This window comes from Monodelphis domestica, chromosome 2 (assembly GCF_027887165.1).
Source record: "Monodelphis domestica isolate mMonDom1 chromosome 2, mMonDom1.pri, whole genome shotgun sequence".
In the NCBI taxonomy this organism is placed as follows: domain Eukaryota; kingdom Metazoa; phylum Chordata; class Mammalia; order Didelphimorphia; family Didelphidae; genus Monodelphis; species Monodelphis domestica.
Genome location: NC_077228.1, coordinates 442,391,754 through 442,416,168, shown reverse-complemented (window position 1 = coordinate 442,416,168; position 24,415 = coordinate 442,391,754). Strand labels below are relative to the sequence as shown.

Sequence of the window (24,415 nt, the reverse complement as noted above, 5' to 3'; positions counted from 1 at the left end):
TCAAGACTCACCATACATCAAATCCCATTCCTGCACTATATAGTCATGCCAAACTGGATGTCTCTGTTTTTCAAATAAAATAATTGGTCTTCTGTCTCCATGCCTATGTACTGAGTGTTTCACCTTTCTGAAATTCACTCTTTCTTTATTTCCAATTAAAAAAATTCTTCCTTTCAAGATGGAGTTCAACCACTGCCTTCAACATGAAGCCTTTCCTGATTCTCCCAAATTGTGGTATTCTATTTCCCCCTCCCTTCTATTAATCTTCTTTGCATTTATTATTTTTAAACTTATTTTGCATAAGCTTATTTGTATACTTGTCTCCCCCAACAGAACATAAGCAACTCTCTTTATCTCCAGTGCCTGGAGTATAGTAAGAGTTTAGTAAATGACTGGTGGTGGTGATGATGAGATACAAATTCAACAAGCAAGAAAGCAGTAGCCCAAGACATTAAGTTGCATAGTTTTGAATTGGGAGAAAGCTTTCAACAGAGTACAAAAGAAATGACTTTTTGGTGGTGTTTTAATTTTTAAATATCTTCTCCCTCAAAGGGGGAAAGCACTTGCTCAAGGCTCAACTTGAAAAACTCAATACAACCCATGAATGTCTAGGCCAGTGATGGTGAATCTTTTAGAGGGGCAGGTGATGTGAGAAATGCCCTCAGGTATGTGTGGAGAGGGGATGGGGAACAGAATGGCCATGCATCCCTCTGGCTTTCTAGTAATAAACTCTGTGCTAGATGACAGGGCACATGCCCACAGAGAGGGCACTCTGAGTGCCCCCTTTGGCATGCGTGCCATAGGTTTACCACTTCAGTTCTAGGACCTCAGCAAACTGAGTCCCTCCTACAGGCAGCAAGGAGGGAAAACAATCCTAAAGGTTGTTCAGGATATTCTTGCCATCAAAACAGCCAATGATAAGAATAAAAGCAATGGTAGTTTTTGGTGCTGAAGCCTAAAGCACCAGATGAATAGGATTTCAATGATTTTCAATTTCAAATGGAGATAGAATTATTAACCCTGGATCTTCATCAGGGAATAACACAATTAGGAAGACTGCTATAGGAGTAGACTGACCTGTCTTTGCGCACTAGTTTCAGTCCTTCTTTTGGCCTTCCAACATCATAAGCTTGATTCCCCTTTACCAGGCATGCTGCACTACCAGAGGGACAAAAGCGTGTCTCTTGATTTGAGCCACCTAGTTTAAGAGAGAAAAAAAAAAACAACAGATTATATTACAAAAGTAGTGAGCCACTGAACAAGGCCAAGTTTGGGAATCAGGGTTTCTTCATGCATGTTGCATTTATTACCATCATACTTCTTTGTCCTCACCATAACTCAGTTCTAGAAAGCCTCTTCTGCTTATTTCAAGAAATTAAGAACCTGAGACTCTGGTGTGGGAATTCTCTCCTCAATACAAAATGTAACTATCAATAATTTATAACAGTGGAGGTAAATTCAAATAGAAAGGGAGCAATTAATATTTCCCAATTATATTTTAGTATGATCAGGGCCACACTTTCCAACAGTCAGAATGCTGCTGGCCCAAACATAGCCTATGGCTGTGGCTGTGGGTTTAACTCTGGTTTATAATATTAAACATCAGAAAATTTAGCTCACTTTCCTGTGGTGACATGGTTAATAAAGTCAAAGCCAGATTTTTGAACCAAGTCTTTCTCATTATAGGAACTCTATATATAGTATCTTAAAAGACATTCACTAATATTTTAGTTTTCAATACATTTAAGAAAGAGCCCCCATCTACAAAGAATTGTTTTTCTCCAAAATAAAGCATTTGAAAAGAATGCCATTGGGAGCAAAAAAAAAATCTATTGTCATAAGATATCAAAAAAAGGAAACTCTTAAATTAGTGATAAAATATTATTCCATATGAATGGTGGGCTAATTTCAAAAGTTGTTTTGAAAACTTTGCTAGGGTCAAAACCTGATCCACCATGTAGAGAAGTGAAAAATATGGGGTAGAAATATCAATTTTTTAAAAACTGTTTTACACTTTTCATATGAATAAAAGGTACAACTTAAGAACACAGCACACAAGGACTCAGTTAACTCAACAAAGGATCTTGTCCTTTTTACTGGATCACCAGCAGAATTTACCAAAGAAAGCTCAGGGTAGATAAGCAACTAGGTAGACTAATATCTAGATTTTTCATTCCATAGTATTCCAAACACCTGCAGAATACATTATAAATAAATGGTTTATATGTTTCAGAAATAGCAACACACCCCAAGCAGAGAACATTTGTATAGTCTTAATATATCTAATTGAAGACTTAGTTGGTATAAAAGGAAGCTAGCACAATCTTTGTTTTCCTTAATACATGTGCCCTGGCCTGAAGGACTGACCATAATGCCCTTAGTGGAGGAGCATAACACTCATCTTTAAGAATTAAAATAGAACCAAGTACAAGACGAGGCCTTTCGTCTTCTAAGAGCTTTTGAACTGGCCTAGGACACCTTTCACCACTATTATTTGGCAAGAATCCTGGAGCTTCTGTCAGCAGGTACCAGAATGTCTCAAGATATAAAAACAACTAGAAAACAAAGTACTATATGGATCAGCAGATTGTATTTTAATTTAAAATCCAAGATTTTTGATTTTTTGTTTGAGATTGTATTTTTATAATAATCCAAGATTTTGATTTTTTTTTTTGAGAAAGATCTTCAAGGAAGAAGCTTGCTAACTCCTAAATCCAGAGAATGAACTATTGCAGAAAGATGCCAGAAAACCTACACTACAGCAAGAAGATCAAGAATGAACTTTGGGTGTGATTGATTGAACATTTATTGGAAATGTACACTTTTATGCCAAGGGGACTGCCCCTAATTTGGCTTTCTGTCAATGTACCTAGCAAAACATTGGTTTTGCTTTCTTTCCTTCTAATCCTCCCTAACTACTGTAATTTCTTCTTAGAAAATTGAATATTGTATAAATCTGTAGTTAGAAGTGTGTTTAAGACTACAAGATGATTATGTTAAATGATCAATCGGGAAACTAGTCTCCCAATGATCATCAGGGGAAATTGTGAATCTTAAAACTGCTCAGACTATACCTTGGAACATTTGGTTATGGTTATTCCCTTATTGTAACAAATGAAGGTACTTAATCAGGAATGTATTGAGAATTTTACATTACTCCACCCATAATTAGGCATACCTTAGGGGAAGATAAAGTTGTAAAATTCCTTACTGAACAATGAAAAGTCCCCAACTCATACTTATAGTGAGGCAAAAGCCCTTGAGCAAGGTCTATTTTTAGATCTAATACAAAAGGGTGCTGTCCCTATAAATGTTAAATTAATCACTAAAATGTCAAGCAACTTACAAAGGGCAAGAAGCTTAGCAAGAGGTGTGAAGTTTTAGTTTACTCAGGGAAGGCTTAACAAAAGAAGATTGTAAATTAAGAATGGACAGTCCTGTGAAAAACATCTACTGTGATTGGTAGATGTGACAATTTAGGGGAGGTGACATAGGAGAAAATTCTCTTTAAAAGGAAGTCAGGAGCTCAGAGCTGGGGCCTCTGAACTTAGTTGAGTTTGGAAGCTAAATTAGAGGGTCTCTCTGAACACTAGAGCTTGCTTGGAATGATCCTGTGGTAAGTGATAACTGACTGGTCTCTTCCTAGGCTGGCCTAGGCCTTTTCCTACTATTTCCTCTTACTCTTTCTTTCTCCCTTCCCTTAATTCCTTCATTTGTATTAATTAAAATCTCTATAAACCCAGCTGACTTGGGTATTTCATATTTGGGAATTTTTCCCATGGCGACCGTTTATTTTTGATAAAAATCAAGACACTAAAAATATCTTTACAGTTTTGGCAATTCAAAGTCTTGAAAAACCCTATTTTGCAGTCACAAGATGCAAAACTCACCTGGGGTTTTCCCCCCTAAAACAAAAGAGAGCTGCAGCTGTTCCTTCTCCACATAAGTACATCCAGATCTAATTTGATCCTTATCTGGTTCAGTAAATTCAAAAGGTTACTAGAAAAAGGGCCAAGTCTCTACTCTATACTCCACCTTCTTGCTTCTCAATATCCAACACCAGAATACTAGTATTGGGGTTAAAATCTATCCTTGAGAATACTACTGGGGGGAAAGCTAAAGCAGCATAGGGGCTTTAGCTTGATCAGTTTGATCAAGAATATGTACTATCTGAAATAAAGTGGAGGAAATCACTAAATTTTGAGTAGGAGAGGAAAGGTGAAATTCCTATTTTCAGGAGAAAAAAAAATGCTCAAGTATTTTGCTAGGTCTTAATATATTTCAATTTCAAACCAGAAAGGAAAGAAAGCATCTCCAGAAACTAAAGACATAAGTCTTAAGAAAATTCTAAACAACATTACTACCACACACACAAACATAGATTCAGACCTATGTCTCTACAAACGTTGATGAACAAGGAAGTATCATGATCTGAGTCATCCACCAAGTAGCTACCAGAAGTATTGATCAATGGATTCAAATCATGCTTTCTTAACTCTTCATCAAATACATAGCAAGGCACCTAGAAAAAAAGAAAAAAGGTCAGCAAGTGTTTGTAATGTATGTAACATTATGAAACTAGAATTAGGAATTTTACATATCACAACACCCAAAGAACATAATGTCACAGATTATTTTGGTTCACTATCAATTATCAGCATGATTACTTTGTAATGGTAAGAGCTATACACATAAATTCAAGGAAATCTGAAACAAATTATATGAATAGGTCAAAGCAAAAAAAGCACACCATATAAACTTTGACTCGAGTGTAATATAGAGAAATTTGTCAAATGGTGTACACACACACACACACACACAGTCCCAAATATTTTAGTGCAGTTAGCATGAAGTTGAACTAAGACATGTGTGCTTATGATTTCACTGGTACAAGATAAATAAAATCCTTCCTCCAATGCAGATCAGCATGTACTTAGCATCTGACCATCTCACCAAGAATTGCCTTGGGGGACTGAAAAGATAAAGTTAATTTTCTCAGGGTCACACATGAGGACTCCTCAGAGGTAGGTCCTGAACAAATGCATTCCTGAATTGAAGGCCAGCCCTTTGTCCAACAGCTTGGTTGTCTCTCCTTATATAGTAAGGATATAAAAGATTACTTCTGTTAACATAATACAGAAAAAGAATGAAGGGTAGTAGCATTATCTACAAAAGTCCTACAGAAACAGGTGAATAATTGTTTTTGTTTTTTAATGTCATTTAATGCATTCTACTTAGCCATGATCTTTAGAAGTTTTCCCCCCCAAGACTACGAACACTGTTAACATGAAGATAATGAAGACAGGTTTTCTCATTCATATGTATTAATTTCTCTTTTCTTCAGAAAAACATAACACCAACTCACAACTGTCTCAGCTGATGAATTCTGATAAACATGTCATTAAACATATTAGACATAAGCTTCTAAAAAGCAAAGGAGGGGAGCAGCTGGGTGGCTCAGTGGATTGAGTCAGGCCTAGAGACAGGAGGTCCTAGGTTCAAATTTGGCCTAAGATACTTCCCAGCTGTGTGACTCTGGGCAAGTCACTTAACCCTCTTTCCCCAGCCCTTACCACTCTTCTACCTTGAAGCCAATACATTGAGTCCAAGATGGAAGGGTTTAAAAAAAAAAAAGCAAAGGAGCTTTTTTTGCTTATTTCTAAAGTTCATAAGATAGACCAATGAGGTTAGGGTCATCTAGGCAACATCATCTAAGATACTGAGTTTTCATTTGGAGAAACTGTATTTTTTTAAATGCATTAGTATTCTTTTAATCCTACCCTTCTCCAAGATATATCAAATTCATAACTCTGTCAAGTCATGCTAATTCTGATGATAGTAAAATAAAATTGTTAGTATGTAATCCTGAATACTTTCAACTCATGTTCATAATGTTCAATCCCCCATTATCACATTTTTAGAAAATATTTTTTCTGTCCTTTCACCCAAAATTATGCTTATGAACAGGTCTATTTTTAAAGTCTAGTAAAAGTTATACTTGTTTTTCATAATTTATTTAGAAAGATGTGGCCAGATTTGTGGGAAATTTCTAACATGCTAACTTATTCTATATTTTAAGATATCATTTAGATTTGCAATGGACAGGGTCACATTACTTCATTGTAAGATACTTTCCATGATGATAATCAGAGGGTACATATAATCATTTCAATCATATCATTAAAGCAAAGACCATCCAACCTCACAAATTCACCTTTTACATAGTCAAATATATATATATATAAAATCTCACAACCCAGATCAGCAATCTACTAATACAGTTGGACCCATTAGCACTTGAGGTTTATAGTCACACAGAGTCAACTACCTAGTAAAAAGTGTCTTTATGCACTGTACCAATAGTACTGATAAATCAAGGTACATTTGCTTTATTTATGAAGTCATTGTGACTCCTTTAAAAATGTTCCATCAACTCAGAAAGATTTATAACGGCTGGATAGTCTGGGAAAGAAACCAAATGAAAGAAAGTAGTAATCACAAGAGATAAAATAGACTTTCAATTAGATAAAATTAAAAAGCTTTTTGCAAAGTAAAAATAATTTCATCAAAATGATGACAAAAGAAATTGTCAAATTTGGGAAATATCTTTACATCAAATATCTTAGATATAGAAATTCTGACATCAATATGTAAGATCAAGAGCTGTTCCCCATTATAAAAGTAATTAAAAGAACAAAATTTTCCAAAGAAAAATTGCAACTATCAGCAATCATATAAAAATGATCCCAATTTCTAATAATTAAGAAATATGCTATGAAAACTATGTGGCTTTAGCTCACACTAAAATGACAATAGGGATAAAATATAAAATTTCAATGTAGGAGGGACCACAGAAAGATATATTTAAATACAGTTGGCAGAACTGTGAATTGGTCCAACCAGAATGGAAAGCCACCTTACTATAATTGTGCAAGAAATGTCCCTCAACTGTTCATACTCTGATCCAGGGATCCCACACTCCAGACAGAAAAAAAGCCTCTACTGAATTATTCAAAGAAACCCTCTCTAAGGAAACAAAAAACTAAAGTGTATAATCATCAACTGGGGAATAACTTATGGCATGGTATGTTACCACAATTTAGATATCTACTTTGTTTCCAGTTACTTGATACTACAAGAAGTACTGCTATAAGTATTTTAATGTATATATGGCCTACCATTTTTTATTTTTTGCTTACTTCAATGGGGTATATGCCTAGCAATGGAAATGTTGCTCCAAAGGGGAAGAGACGTTTTATTCACTTTCTTCATACAATTCCATACTGGTCTCAAGAAAAGTTGACCAATTCACAGCACCACTAAAACATGTGTTCATTTTTTTCCCCAATCCCTCTAACACTTGACTATTCCTACCTTTGCCAATTTGTTAGATATAGCCTCAAAATTATTTTGATTCACAACTCTCTTATTACTAATGATTTGATGCATTCTTTGGTAAGGTTAATAATTAGCATTTCTTTTAAGAACTCTTGGAGAACTTAACTGCTTCAGGGAATGGTTTTTGATATAAATGAAAGATATAAATGAAAGCAGCTTAACTCATCATTCCTAAAGATGTTCTAAGCATCAATAATTAAGTTGGCATTGTTTAGAACTCAGTAGTAAACATTTATTAAGGTCTTACTACATGTTAGGCATTGTATTAAGTGCTCTATGGTACTTGTTCCCTAGACTCAAAGTAAATTTGTCAAGTTAAAAAGATAATAATCCTTTAAAGTTCTCAAATAATTTTTTTTCTTAAACAATTATCTTCCATCTTAGAATAAATACTGTGCATTGGTTGCAAGGCAGAAGAGTGGTAAGAGTTAGGCAATGGTGAGTTAAGTGACTTGTCCAGAATCATACAGCTAGGAAGTGTCTGAGGCCAAATTTGAACCTTGGACCTCCCAATTCTCAACCTGGCTCTCAATCCCCTAAGTCATACAGTTGACCCCTCAAACAATTCTTAAAAGAATTGCTAATTATTAACAATTGTAAGAATCATTAATAATAAGAAAGACCTGACTCCAGGCCTAACACTCTTAATTTATCCTTTCAGGACAATATACTATAGAAAATTATACTACCCCTTCACTATTTTGATCAATCACCTTCTATTGAACACTCTTGAGCTTATCAATATCCTTTCTAAAATTTGACACCCAAAGCTGACAATGATACTTCAGATATGGTTTAATGAAGAAAGAACATGGTAGGACTATCATCTACCTAGGACACCTAGGTGCACATTGCATAGAGTGTCAGGCCTGGAATCAGCAAGACTCATCTTCCTGAATTTAAATCTAAGCCTCCCCCTTCTAGCTATGTGATCCTGGGCAAGTCACTTAATCCTGCTTGCCTCAGGTCCTCATCTATATAAAATGAGCTGAAGAAGGAAATGGCAGGCTATACTGGTATCTTTGTCAAGAAAACCCCAAATGGGATAACAAATCGTCAGACAGGAATGAAACAACTGAACAATCACTACCTATGCTGGGCACTATGCCTCTCATTAGGTAGCCAGATTTATGAGCTTAATGGCTGCCATTAAGCTAAATGTGCTTACTCCAAACTGATATCACATCATTAAATATTACTCTTTAGTTTCAGTCATTCAACCAGTTCCCAATATACTTAACTATAAAACAATATACTTAACCATATTATCATTTAGCACAAGTAGTGCCAACACTACTTGTTGATTGATTCAGTTTGTACCCTACTAAACTCCTCAAATTTTTTTCAGATGAAGCTGCTCTCTCATCATGCCTTTTCCCCATCTTGTACTTATGGTTTTTTGAATCCATATGTCTATCCTACATTTATCCCCATGAAATGCCTTCATATTAAATATGGTTCATATTAAATATGGCTAGGTTGAAGAAATAGTTTTAGATCCTGAATTTATTATCAACTCTGTTAGCTGGCCTTCCCAGCTTTGTGATATATATCTTCTATGCCTCATACATGTTATTTATTTTTTTAAAAATTAACATAAAGCCAAAGACTAATCAGTTGGCCTCTCCATTAGAGAAGCTACTCCAAACTGGTATCACATCATTAAATATTACTCTTTAGGTTCCGTCATTCAACCAGTTCCCAATATACTTAACTATATTATCATTTAGCACATATCTTCCCATCAGGTCCAGAAGGATAGCTTAAGACAATCTGACTTAATAATCCTATCAAAAAAAGGAGGATATAGGGTGATCTGGCATGATCTGTTCCTGATGAAGTCATGATGCCTCTAAGAGACCTTCCTTTTCTAAAGATCCACAAAATTCTCAAAAGTTCAATTCACTTGGTTTAACTTTTGAGTGCCCCTTTACCCTTCCCCAATCAGGCTTTTGCCCTTCTCCTATATAATGTCTTTTAGATATGTCCCTCTCCTTTTCTACAAGATTTTTAAAAAGATAACTATCCCTCTTGAAAGGGATACCTTGAAAGGGAAATTCAATTGATATTAGCAATATCATGTTAATTTAAAGAAAAAGTCAATTTTAAAACAATAATCCTTTTTAAAAAAAAAGGGAAAGCCTGTTGGGGCAGCTAGATAGCCCAATGGATTAAGAATCAGAGCTAGAGACAAGAGGTCCTAGGTTCAAATATTACCTCAGACACTTCCTAGCTGTGTGGCCCCGGGCAACTCACTTAATCCCCATTGCCTAGCCCTTACTGCAATTCTGCCTTAAAACCAATACACAGTATTGAGTCTAAGATGGAAGGTAAGGGTTTAAAAATAAAGGAAATCCTTTCAATGCTGAAATTTAGTACTATGGTGAAAATGTTCTTTGCAAAAAGAAACTGAGGTTTGTGCATTGGAGAAATAAAAACAAAAGAGCATTATTGAAAAGACAAACAGGAAAAGAAAATAAAGTTTGTGTTTACCTATTTTTTAATGTATTTTTCCTTAGCATAAAGGAAGCCATACAAATAGTTGAAATAGCAAAGCAAGATATGTGGGTCACTTGGGTAATAAAAACCAATGACATGGCCTGAGACACTTCCTAGCTGTGTGACCTGGGCAAGTTACTTAGCCAACACTGCCTACCCCTTATGACTCTTCTTGAAACCAATACATAGTATGTATTCTAAGATGGAAGGTACAGGCTTAAAAAATTAGCAGCTACGAGGAAAAAATGGAAAAAGAAAACTGGAAAGTACTGTGGGGCCAAAAAGGTCAGAAGTACATAAAAGGAAATTAAAGGCAATGTGATTAACTTGCTAAGATTTCCTTTCTAGAGCACTTACTTGTTGTTTGGTCACTTTCAGTGGTCTTTGCTACTCAAAGCAACTTGAAAAGTATAGACTTGCACAGGTAGATCCCTGGTGAAGAAAATCTACAATTTCTAAACTTAGAAGTTGCTTGGGGTACTAAGAGGTTCAATAATTTGCTACGGGCATGTTACAGAGGTGGGGCTTAAAGCTAAGTCATCTAAGATTGGCCTTCTAACCACTAATTCATTCTAAGGAAACTGAAGTAATGTTAAATGAAGTCACTAGCCCAGAGTAACACAGCTAGTGTCAGAAGCAGAATATGAAACAAGGCCCCCAAGCATCAATCATCATTTCTTTTTTCCATTTCAGAGAAGATTTAGTGGAAAAGGTAGATTCCAGACAAAAAAGCAAGCAAGATTATAGGACACTAGGTTCATTTACTAGAAAAGTTATAAATAGGATAATGTGACACAGGGGGTTCAAGTAGACCAGTAAGAAATATAAGAGAAAAGATCAGTATCAGGCAACTTGGAGAAGAATCTGGAGCAATAGGTGAGAATATTAGGGCTATGATGCACAGTTCAATGAGAAACCGCTGTTGTGTTAAAAAAAATGATGAAATAGTCAAAACATGTGGAGAAGGGAACCATGCTGAGGAATACCCAGGCTGTAGACAATAATCCAGGATCCTGTTGGCTCACTTATTTAAAATTAATCATCTAGTCATAACACCAAAGGAGCAACATTTAGCCCATAAAGCTTAAAAAGGTAATTTATTAAATGATGTTCAGGAAGAATTCTAGTCCAATAAATAGGCAGTTTTCAAATGAAAAAATCAAAACTATCAATACACACATGAAAAAGTATTCTAAATCTCTTATAATCAGAGATGCAAATTAAAACTACTCTAAGGCACCACCTCACACCTAGAAGACTGGCCAATATGGCAGCAAAGGAAAGGGATAAATGTTGGAAGGGATGTAGCAAAATTGGGACATTAATACAGTGCTGGTGGAGTTGTAAATTGGTCCAACCATTCTGGAAGGCAATTTGGAACTATGCCCAAAAGGCTTTAAAAGAATGCTTGTCCTTTGATCCAGTCATACCACTGCTGAGTTTGTACCCCAAAGAGATAGGGAAAAAATATTTATATGGCTGAACAAATTGTGGTATCCAATTCTGATGGAATACTCTTGTGCTCAAAGGAATAATGAACTGGAGGAATTCCATGTGAACTGGAACAACTTCTAGGAATTGATGCAGAGCGAAAGGAGCAGAACCAGGAGAACAATGTACACAGAGACTGATACACTGTGGTACAATTGAATGTAATAGACTTTTCTACTGGCAGTAATGCAATGACCCAGGACAATCCAGAGGAACTTATGAAAAAGAATGCTATCCACATCCAGAGATAGAACTGTGGGAACAGAAATGCAGAAGAAAAACATGATTGATCATGTATTTTGATGGGGACATGATTGGGGTTTTAATGTTAAAAGATTACTCTGTTGCAAGTATGAATAATATGGAAATAGGTTTTGAACAATGATTCGTGTATAACCCAGTGGAACTGCTTTGTCAACTCCAGAAGGGGGGGGAGGGGAGAGAGATGGGAAAAATCATGAATCATGTAACCATGGAAAATATTCTAAATTTAAAAAAATAAATTAAAATTGAAAGTCCATTTCATCTATTGTGAATAGCTTATAAATTTCCAATCTGAGCATCATACCCTTTAATATTCAAGTAAATTTAGATCCTGCTCCAAACAATTTTAAATAGACATCTAAAGCTGTCTAGGCTTTGTTAAATTGGGCTATGAGAATTTAAATTTTTTTTTGTCTTTCAAAATCAGTATTTCAACCCTTAAATGTTACTACAGCTTATATGGTAAACAGAAAAATCCACTTGTTACCTCTTTGATAGCTTTAAATGTGTCTTTCTTGCAGGCCACAGTGGTCCTCCATTCAAAATAATGCACACATCTTGTTGAGGTTACAAATTCAGGCGTTCCCTATTGTTAAAAATTATAAAAATTATAATCACAATTGTAGAATACCTTTAGAGATTACTTAGGACTTTTAAAGTTTCTTTAAAATACAATCTAAATTAGAAAGTTTCAGTCAAGCACATGAACATGTCTGTTTATATATATAAAAAGTCAGGCACTGTCTTAAGTCTCAAGATGGTTAATTCCAAATCGCCTAGTAATATATCTCAGAAGAACTATTCTGAAGTATGTAACTAGATGTATCTCCTAATGCTTATTTACTGATATTTTTGGTTTCTTATGAGCTGAAGATGTAATTAAATGAAAGTAAATAGCTAAAATTTAAATGTTGGCTGATTTTCATTATTAAGAGAGCACTAGTTTCATACTACTACAAACAATTTCAAGTCAATGGTCTTGAGTAATAGTAGCCCAGATTAATCAAAAATACTGAGTTGTTTCCAAATTTCCCCGGTAAAAAACTATGGCACCAGTATTTCATAAAGTCTTGAAGTACTGTTTGAGGCATATTAAGTGTCATTCACTCTATTTCTGAACTCTGAGATATCTGCTCTTTGGGCAGAAAACCTGGAAATTTTGTTTAAACTGGTTGCCTCCAAATGATAGTTGGATCTTCATGTCAATTACCAGTGATGACAAACAATCAAATAACTGTGTGTTCAATTTTGTTTTAATTTCATTGCTTTGCATATCCAAATCCACTATAGTACTTAGTTTCTCTAGAGTTATCAGCTCTACTCCTTACTAATAATAGTGATATTTCTCTAAAAAACTCCTCTTGCTATTTCTCAAGTTTAATGTAAAATGGCTGAGCTATAAAACATAAACAAAAACACACACTAGAGAAAAAAGGAATCTAAGAACATAAAAATCACCCTATAACTAAGCCCTGAATATTGTTTTTTAAGCTCAACTATAATAAATTGTCACTGTAAATAAAGACGAGGTAATTTAGGATTTATATGCTTTCATTTTAGTTTTGTTTTGTTTTTTTCACTTATGGCCAGAGCACACAACTAACAAGACACTTAAGACAAAATAACAGAAAATATGAAGAATGAATCCATATTAACTAACCAGTGTTTTCCCACATAAGAAGGTGATACTACTCTGTACTGTTGTCTTCATGTCCTGCTGGACACAGGAAATTGTTGTGTTGAATTCCAACAAGGATTTGGTTCCATTTTTCAATGATGAGTCACCTAGGCAATAGAGAAAGGAAAAGCCAACTATAAAACAGATATACCTCAAAGCGAATTCCAGTGGAATATAAAAAAGGCTACAGGTTTTTTCAACACAGTATTTTATGGAGAAGCTTAAAGGCATACACTCAAGCTATGCAACAAAATATTTCTACATGTACTGTCATCTAAAATCATTCTTTGGCATGTTAAATTTTTACTGTTATGTTCTATTGCATTTTTTGCCTTTTATTACATGTTTTTATATATGTTTTCAGTAACCTAACCTAAATCCTCTTAGGGATGTGTAGTGGAGGTGACTCATTTCGTGAAGACTATGCCTGCAAAACACAAGCTCTAGTACTTTCTACCAAACTAGAAAGCTAAATTATATAGATCTTGCTGTGAATTGTATGCTTGCTGTCTGAGAACCAAAGTTCTCTGTCTGTCACAATGGTGGTTGGCTCAATGATGAAATTGATGCACAAAGCAACTCTTAAAGGCTATGTACCAAATCAAAGAGAAAATGAGTTAAACTGCTGAAAAAGCTAAACTGCTAAAATCATAAATTCTTTCAATAGACAAGAAATTTCCAAGTCTTATTTCTCTTAATTAGATGGAAATTTCCTTAAGTGATAAATGCTTGTTGAAAAATTTTGAATCTTGTTATCACATGCAGTGCATTGCTATGAAGGCAATGAGGAACACATTAGGTTCCAAATGAATATCAATTAATTGTAATTAACTACAGAGATCTATTGAATTTCACATATCCACAGGAATAGCCTACTCTCAAGATCATTCCAGGACCCAACTTTTGCTATCAAGCTTTCCAAATTAAAAATAAAGTGAAGAAGCCTCACTATGTGATTCAGGAATAAATTTAATTTGATCTTCTCAGGGGATAAATATATAAAATCACTTAAAAATAAGTCTATGGAATTTGAATTTTCTAAAAATTACTTCATTATTCATTAAGCATTTTTCCTTTATTCATAGCATCCAGTAGATGTTTTTGTTCATGCTAATGTAATTCAGGAAAAAGCAACTTGGAATCAAGACAGGGGTTTAAACCCTTCCAGAATGACCGTGGTTAAGTTCCTTGGCCTCTAGACAACTCCTTAAAACTGAACATTATACATCTGTACTGGAGAGGTGTTTCCAAATGTGAGCCCTCCAGATCCCAGACCACAAAACCTGACACCTCCCCCTGCAAAAATCCACTACAATTCACAAATGTCCTCTGAGAGCCAAGAAGCTGGAAAGCATGCAGAAGAGGCTTGCTTCCATTACATTCCAACTCCCAACCCTACAGTAAAGAGCCTAGCAAAAGCAAAAATATAAAAGATTCCAACTATACCATACAGAAAACAAAAATCAGTCATTAGATTCAGAACTTCAGAGTCTAATCATTTACTATTAAAGATTTTCTTTAATCTTCATTTAAAATCTCTCTTGAGGATATACCATATCAAAGATTACTTAAATATAAAGTATAAAGAATAACTATAGTCTTATTTTATTCTTGTGATAACAACTATGGTGACTGACTGAATTATGTCAACAAAGCATATTCTATGTAAAATAAAATTAACAAAACAGATGCTTGATATATTCAAACAAGGCATGGGAGGATGAAGAATAAGAAAATCAAGGAAAAGAAAGTAGGGCAAAAGAAGAGTTAAAGAAGGTAATAAAGAATGTATGTGACAATGCACTATGCAGTTTTCCAGCTGGACAAAATAAACATGCTCAAAAGGATAGATATGTATTTCATATAGATGAAAATAGCTGATAAGTTGAATTTTGGTAAACAAATTTGTGTTGAAAGAAAATGAACAAGTGAAGTTTGTGAAAAGTTTGTCACATATTAAGTGATGAAAGAAACATCAAAATCTTACATTTGTTCCAGTCTTTCTCATTTTAGAGGCCATAATCAGTGATGAAAACAGGGTTTCCAGTATGACAGAGAAATGAAACATCAAAGCTTGTATTAGAAAATGCCAGAATTGTGGGCAGCTAGGTAGCTAAGTGGCTTAAGAACCAGGCTTGGAGTTAGGAGATCCTGGATTCATATCTAGCCTCTGCTACTTCCAGGTTGTGAGCAAGTCACTTAATGCCTACTGCCTAGCCCTTACCACTCTGATTCTACCTTACCAATACTGAATCTAAGACAAAAGGATATGGGTTTTTAAAAAAAGAAAAGAAAATGCCAGCATTTCTGAAACTCATCTCAGAAAACATAAGAGAAGACCATGTTAATTTACTTCTTTGTCAAGCAAAGAAACTGCTCATTCATCCATGGGGTCAAAAAGTCAATGTAGCTTATTGTGTAGAAATTCCTCAACTTCTATGAAATGCAAAATGAACTATACATTATAACCCAGTGACTGACTTCTTTATAGAGAGAATGCTACAGCTCACAATGCATATTTTTAAACATATTTAAATTCAAAATTTTCACTGACCATTGTTTTGCCTAACATACTTAAGAGTTCTACTTAAGTAGTGGTTGTTTCCAAAACCCCAAATTCCCCCTAAAAAGATAAAGATTTGATGCCATGGGCAATATTCATATTTCATGAAGTTACTGGCTTCCATTTGGCCAATAAGTTTCAATGAGCTATTTTCTACATATTATTAATTCTCTTTTCATATCTTTTTTTGTGAGTTCTCTCTTCTTTTCCCATTTCCCTCTCCTCTACTGCTCTTTAGTTTTTTTCATAATTTTTTAGCTGTTTTTCTCAAAGCTTGCTTTAATTCTTACAAATTTTTGCTTGTAGATGGTTTTTTAGTCATTCTCTTTTGTATCTATATCCTGAGTTGCCTATCACCAGAATAACTTATGTTGGGATTTTTTGTTCATTTGCCTGTTCTTCCAGCCTTCCTAATTTTGGACTGTATGTTAATGCTGAGCACTATACACTCTGCCCAGGAGGATGGGGGTGGGGGGGGGGGGGGGTGGGAGAGAGGGTGTCCTAGCCTCAGCTTCTGTCCCTATACATTCTCTTCCTTTCATAGCTTAGTATGCAGGCCTATAAAATTTTAGTACTCCTATATATATATATGTATATATAATATATAAATATAATCATTGGCCTCTTGGTCAGACCTCTTCAAGTTGCTGACCCAGGTACGGATTTCCTTGGTTAGGAGTTTCAGTAAACTGCTACATTTAGGCCCTGTTAGCACAATGGGATACTGGGCAGGAATTGGAGCCACACAAATACATTTCCAAAACTGTTTCTTGCTCAGTGTGTAGCTCACTCCCCCTTTACATCATATATTTGCAATCCAAACTAGAGTAAGAGGTGATGGAACTACCAGATGGAACCTCTTCCTGCACCCAGAACTAGATTGTAGGTTTTCAATCTCTTTTTTAACATGACACTTCTTGCCCTGGTACCTCTCTCAGCCTTCTGTCAGTCCCTGGGTAATGGAATATATGTTTCTAACCAAAATCTGGCCTCAGTGTCCAAAGACCTCTCTGACTCTCCCTAAGCTGTCCTGTGCAGGAAAAGACTCACTGTGACTTTTTCTTAGCTTCCCCGGGCAGAATCCAGTGTGATGTATTTTCTTGATCATTGTGGAGAAGTGGAGAGTTAGGGTCTACTGCTTTCTCTTATTCTAACATCTTGACTCTTGACTCTGCCTCCACAGAGGATATTCAGAAAGAGTGCAAAGTTCTAAAGGCAAGTACAAAAGGGGACACCCAAAGAAACACTTTATATAAAGCTGGCATTTTGGGGAATAAAAGTATTGTGTTGACATGGGCATTAATTAGGAGTTGGGCTTTATAAAACACTTCCCTTTTTGTCTCTCCAAAACTTCTATCACTAGCCAGCTGAATTATAATCCTTTCTCTATTTACTCCATCACTGATCAATCCTATACAAACCCCTTTCAAGGCACCTTATGAAAGCCTTGTTATATTTTTTCTTTTTTTAATGTTCTGCTTCATTGATAGGAATATATCTATGATGTGATTATGAAATAACAATCAACCAAGTGTTTGCTAAGTGCCTATTATGACTATATGCAAGGCTCTAAGGATACATAGAGAAAAAAACAGCCCCTATTCCAAGGAGTTCCGTATTCTCTATCAGGGAATCCAACATGTACATACTGCAAGTATATATAGAACACAAAGTACAAAAGAATGGATTAACTTACCTACTGAATGATAAACCGAAGTATTCCGATTAAATGCACAGATGGCACTAGATTCACACTGGGGGATAGCCATATTTCCACAGAGGTTTATTTTATACAGCGTCTGATTTTCAATATCAACAGCATCCCAAGTGTAACTAGAAAGAAGAAAAAATAATCATTACATTCTAGTAAAAGTTAGTGAGACAATTTGCCCAAGTCAAATCTGTTTACAAAGTCACTTTAATTAATAAAACATTTAATTCTTCCAAAGTTACCATTCTGTTCCACCTGCAAATATACCTCAACTAAAGATAATATTCTTAAAGAAAGACCATTTTAGGAAGGAAAAAGTACATTAAGTATACATAGAAAAAATTATGTCAATTATAAAAACTTTATACCAGTACAGCCTATCTTAAATCTATTATAATAGCCCTCAAAAGTCATATTCTGTACATTTTTAGCTCAGTTCATTATTTTCATCTCCAAGAACAGACACACAACTATCTCAGAATTGAAAATTGACAGAGCTGGAAGGAACATTCAAGGAAATCCAGACAATCTCCCTTCATTTTGCATGAAGTAAAGTGAGACTCAAGAGGCTAAATGATTTCCCCAAGATCAAAGAAAGGTGAAGGACAAAACCAAGATTAGAATCTAGTTTTCCTTACTCTTACTGAATGTTTATTTACTATGTTTTAAATTCTAGTAATAGGTACTGAGGGGGAGGAGAGGAAAGAAGGGAATAAAGTAATATTAGCTACAAAGAAAATAACATCCAGATAGGGTGATTAACAGTAAAATAGTAAAACCTTAAAATTAAGTTTAAAAAAAAAAAGAAAAAATATCTTATATTTAAGTGCTAAATGACAACATAATAATAGTAATACTTTAAATCTGAGTTTAGAAAACAGTACAAAAGATAGCACAAAACCAACAAAGCATATGCTTAGTCAGTCATTTTCAATGTTCAAGCTGACCCCTTTGGGAGCTTTCCTGGAAAAGATACTGGAATGGTTTGGGTTTGCCATTTCCTTCTCCAACTCATTTTACAGATAAGGAAACTGAAGCAGAGTTAAGTGACTTGCCCAGGGTCATATATCTATTACATGTCTGACAGTAGATTTGAACCCAGATCTTCCTGACACCTGATCTGGCCAATTATCCACTGAGCTACCTAGACATGTGATGAACTCAAATTTCATGTTTGGTTTAAGTTATTGTATCCATCTGCTTTTATTTCTACTCTATAACAGTACAATCTAAATCTCTGCTTCCCTTCTCAAAGTACTAATCCATTACTAACCTTGCTACCACATTGGTTCAGGCCCTCATCAATTAATTCTTCAACCATTAAGAGCCCTCGGATTGGTCTACCTGTCTATGTGTGTGTGTGTGTTGTGTGTGTGTGTGTCTCTCTCTCTCTCTCACTGTCTCTGCATATGTGTGTGTGCATGTGTCTCTCCATCCACTGAGCCACCAACATGATCTGGCCACATCATTCTCCTATGCAAAACTTCAGTGATTCCCTGTATCACCCTCAGAACAAATAAAATGCTATTTGTCTTTTAAAACCCTTTATAACCTTTCCATTTCCTACTCTGCATTCCAGTGATACTGGCCTCCTCACTGTTTCTCAAATAAAACCACATCTTCCCACTATGTATTTTTCCCTGGATGTCCTCTGTGCTTGGAAATAACTCTCTCATCTCCGCCTCCTGGTTTCCTTGAAGTCTCAGCTGAAAATTCCAATTTCTACATGATGCTTCTCCTCTCTCCCATAATCTTTTTGTTAGTGACCTTCAATTTACCCTATGCTTCTTCAACAAGTTAAAAATCGTTTTAAAATCTCCTAAAATAAAATATTTTTATTATTGAGCCTATTTTTAATTTTTACATTGATACAGAACCATTGAAGTTCAAACTGAACAAATAGCTGACAAAATTTTTCGGAAACTTGAAGACTGGCACCTTGATATAAAAGATCCTAAGTTTTGAATACTATGTTATATAGAAAGAGAACACTAACAATCTGACTGATCCACATTGGGAACACATATCTAGATGGGTATAAAATTGTCCCAGAGATTTTTCTTCTATTCAGTGATAAAACCGTAGATCATTTCCAGGTCTCCACTAGAAAAGAAGTGTATGGCTAGTTGAAAAAATGGTGTCTATAAGGCAACAGCTCATATGAAAAATGGAAGGATAGTATTATAAAGTTATCAGACAAAAAGAGTGATGAAGCAGTAAAAATACCTATATTAAAACAGATGTCTAGAATGACACTCTGCCTTAGTTAGATTACATCTAGGATTCTAGGTTCAACTCTTATCACCATGTTTAAGAAAGCTGATGAATTAAAAAACGCCCAAAGTAAGTTATAATAGTAAAAGTCTCAAGTTTATTCCATCTGAGGAAAATTGAAGTGGGGGTTGGTTTGCCTGGAAAAGAAAATCTTAGGTGGACAATTTCTTTACAGATGAATAAACATGAACCCCAAACGGTTGAACTATCCAAGACCATACAGGTATTAAATTAAATTAAATATTATTATATACATTTGTGCTAGACACTGGGAAACAAGAAATAATTGAAAACCATTCCTGCCCTAGAAAAGCTTGCAAGCTAAGGAGGAGACAATATATACATTATGAGGATATACAAAATAGATACAAAATAAGGATTCAGGAAGGGGTGTAGAGGAGAACCAGACAGGTTTCAAGGTACTAAGAGGCAAGGCTAAAGGGGAAATGAATTCAAAGTAGGGAGGCAAGCATTCTGTCCAATGCAAAGGCACAGAATTGGGAAATGTCAAGTCATGTCTGAGAAACAGTAAGAAGGCCAATTTATATGAAGGGGAGTAATCAAGGAGACAGATTCATTCTGCTTGTCCCCAAAAGGTAAAACTAGGAGTCGTGTAGAAGTTGTAGAGCAGCATAGTTAGGCCTGATTTAAGAGCAAACTTAACATGATAATCAAACTGTCCTAAATGTAATAGATCTCTCTCAGGAGGTGGTAGCTCTCTCCTCACTAGACCTATTCAAAAAAAGGTCAGATGACTGACCACTTGACAGGGTTTGATTCCCATTCCAGCTCTGAAAAATTCTGTAATCTGGAGTCACAAGACGGTTTTGAGTCCTGGCTCTGATCTTTATTATCTGTATGACCCAGAGCAAGTACCACTTAACCCCTTCAAGTTGGACTAATTGTCAAAAGTCCCTCCCATTTCCAAATCCCTTGATCCTAACAAAGTTTTTCTCTTAACCAAAGAAAAGAACCAAAATTAGTTAATTTTATACTGAGTTTCCTACTAATTATTCTTTTAAACTAATATATTGGCAAGGATTATTCTTTCATTGAAATAATGATAAAATCTGACCATTAGAAACATTCCAAAACAGAAAAGGAAGAAAAAAAAACCCCACTAGATCTTTAGTGCAGTTCCTGAGCTTCAATCCTCAGATGTCAGGAACAGCAAGTTCATTCATTCATAAATTACAGTTTCAAGTACCAGCAATAACCCATTTGGGGAATGGTCTAGATTTGACTGTTTTTAAGATATATTTTAAATATTTCTAAATGATCTTAGATTTAGAGGTGACAGTGCCTTTTGTAGATGAGGAAACTGAGCCTTAAAATGTTAAGAAATTTATCAAGTCACTTGGAAAGTAAATAGAAATTGAAACCTGGATCTCTGTGATGCTATACTTTTTAGTTTTTTGTTTGTTTTTTAAAACTCTTACCTTCTGTCTTAGAATCAATACTGGGTATTGGTTCCAAGGCAGAAGAGTGGTACAGGTTAGGCAATGGGGGTTAAGTGACTTGCTAGGGTCACACAGCTGGGAAGTGTCTAAGACCAGATTTGAACCTAGGACCTCTCGTCTCTAGGCCTGGCTCTCAATCCACTGAGCTACCCAGTTGTCCTCCCTAGTTTTTCTTTTTATGGGAGGAAGGGGATGTATTTTTTTTTATTGATAGCTTCTACCTTTGGCTCTGCCTTTTAACAGTTGTGAGTCAGACCTGAACTGTATAATGTATAAAGAATGATCTAAGGCAAATAACTTTTATTAAAAAAAAAAAATCAAAGCAAAAATTTGCCAATATCCCCTAATCACCTTCCCTTTTCTTCAAGGTCATCTCACTTGAGTTGTATCAACATTGTGACAGAGGTTCTGGACTCTAGGAAGAGTGACAGGCTGAAGAGTTGATGGATCTGATCACCTCAATGGGGGAGGGGTTCCAGGAGGTCTGGAATGTTAAGAAAAACCAGAAGATTCTGGGGGGATTTCAGTTGAGATTTCTCAACCTTGAGAAGCTGAGGAGGAGAGGTCTGGCCAAACCTTTCTCCTGGGGAATTTTCTCAACTTTTCCCTTCCTGGTGACTGGACATTCTCCCCACCACCACCACCACCACCACCACCACCACCACCACCACCAATTCCCAACTGAAGGGACATCTGAAGAAGATCGAGAGTCACTGTCAAAACTTTACCTCACAGCTCCTGGTGCCCTGGGTCTGAACTGTGGCCAGGGGGCCAAAGACCAGGGTCAGTCAACCTGACTCTCTCTCAGGGGGCTCAGGCTGCCAAAGCCTGAGTTCCCCCAAAACTCAAAGAGGGAGGGAAAGGGGTAATTAGAGACGGGATACCTTTCCCCTATTTTCCTCACCCATTCTTTTCCTGCCAGTCATTTTCTTTATGTTACCCTAGTTGACTTAATTTATATTAAAGTTGTTATCCTTTTCCATTTTGAAGGGGGAGAATAATCTTCCTGAGAAGGAACCTTTAGGCTCTAGTAGTAGAGGAAGTCAAAAGCCAAATTTGTGAGAGCAGCCATAGCTGAGGAGGGAAGGCTGAAGGGGGAAAATTATTCAAACCCAACCTCTTCTCTTTCTGAGCCAACCTTAAACCATCAGCTATCTCTCCTGGATCCTGTTTTCTCTTCGTATTTTTTAAAAGGGTACAATATTGTACAGGCAGGAGAATATCTTTCAGAGGAAAAAAAATCTATTCTGCAAAGATTAATTAAACTTAGCAATGGGAAAAAGGAGATAGGGTGTCAAGTTCAATTAAGGAAAAAAGTAAGGAAACCTTACCAAAGGCAGGAGGAGATGAATAAAGATAGAATGTGGTACTTATTCCAACTTATCTTTTATATAGCAATGTGTAGTTTTTTGCAAGTTGTATCTCCTGTTAGATCATGAGCTCAGGAGCAGGTACTGTCTTTCATCTTAGTATCCTCAGTGCTTAGCACAGTACCTGGCACAAAGTAGGTGTTGAATAAATGTTGGAATGGCACACCTTGAGATTTCTTCAAGCCCTCTAATTTATGACCTTCCTCTTCCAGACACCAAAGTATGGTACATCTCAGTCGTCTAAATGTACTTTTTATCAGGACCTATGATCTTATCAGTCAAGGCAACTCCCAATTACTAGAAAAGAACAGAAGCCAAATTACATCTTACAGAGTTGCCTGGGGCATTGAGAGATTAAATGATTACTAGCCCAGGGTGGAGTATATTGTACTTGAACTCATGGCATTAGATTCCCATGGTTCTCTATCCATTATCCTTTGCCATCATTTTTACTTAAAGCCTAAAAAAAAAAGAACATAGACACCCCATCCCATCACACCTTTCATTCAGCATCAAGTTTAGTACTAGTAGGCAACCATGCCTTTTCCCATTTATAACCAGTTTTCCTGGCTGCACCAACATGTTTATGTTTGGTAGTAAGTTTAAATAACAACAGTTATGCTAAGCAAGCTTCCAATCATTCCTCCTAGAGCCAAGACCTAGGTGCTATAAGAAAAATACATTAAACTTGCAAGCAAGCAATAAACACTCTAGATATAATGACAAACATTCATCTATAAGCTTAGCAAGGTATTTAGAAACCTGAAGTATTCAGTTATCCTTACTCAAGCACCAGAATTAATATTCAAAAGTTCCTGAAAACTAAAGCTGTTTTTTACATTCTTTTACAAACTAAGAACAAAAAATCTACTTTCTACCCAACAATGAAATCTTAGAGGCAGAATTAAAACTGAATCAAAATATACAAATGTATTTAATGGGCATGGGGGACTATGGAGGAGTAGCAAGTGATGTCACAAACATTGAAACTTTTTATAAATGCACAGAAGAGAACAGAAGGAAGCATGGATAAGCAGGACAATTTTGAAAATAATATGTGGAATTTATTACATACTTTTAAAAAAGCAAACAATATGAAATTCAATTTCAGATATGTATATGGAAATAATCTCTTATGGTGTTTAAGTTTAGAACAAAAAAAATTTTTCAAAGAAAACTGGATGATGCCAGAGGAAGGAAAAAAATGGGGACTATATGAGTGTGTGTGTGTACAGGTATGTACTTTGTGAGTGTCAACCCTAACCTTACATTCTCCTTTTACCAACCTTTACCCCAAATTCCCTTTGAACAATCACAAATATTCCCTTTCTTTTATAATTGTTATTATCATATAAGGTTTTCTTTAAGTGCATGATGATAGAACAAATAAACAGCAATCTTTTAGAGCTGACCAAATAGAATTTCATTTTAAAGATCTTTGGGACATCAAAAGTGCTACACTATATTCAAAATTCAAACTATTAAAATGGAAGCTTGTTTGTGACTATTTACAGAAAGGTAATCTTTTATTTTTCATTTAAACAAAGTAAATAATCAGTGTGCACAGCTGGGTTAGCAGGGGGCAATAAAGAGATTTTCCTGGGGGAGGGGATGGCAAGAAGTCTTTAGTCAGAGCACAGAAACTGAGCAATAGCTCCAGAAGAATGTTTGTTTCCACAACAATTTGAATTTAAAACACTCTTAATA

At 35.5% G+C, this 24,415-nt stretch overlaps 1 protein-coding gene across 1 annotated transcript in view; it reads right to left on the bottom strand.

Annotated features, from left to right (window-relative positions):
- Positions 1–24,415, bottom strand: part of IGF2R (insulin like growth factor 2 receptor) — a 144,434-nt gene that overhangs the window by 86,844 nt on the left and 33,175 nt on the right. Inside the window, exons 2-6 of the mRNA XM_001371399.4 lie at positions 17,590–17,726; positions 13,313–13,437; positions 12,140–12,238; positions 4,390–4,522; positions 1,078–1,198 (exon numbers count right to left, since the gene is read on the bottom strand). Of these exons, the coding sequence (XP_001371436.1) occupies positions 1,078–1,198; positions 4,390–4,522; positions 12,140–12,238; positions 13,313–13,437; positions 17,590–17,726 (615 nt within the window). The remainder of the gene's footprint in view (positions 1–1,077; positions 1,199–4,389; positions 4,523–12,139; positions 12,239–13,312; positions 13,438–17,589; positions 17,727–24,415) is intronic.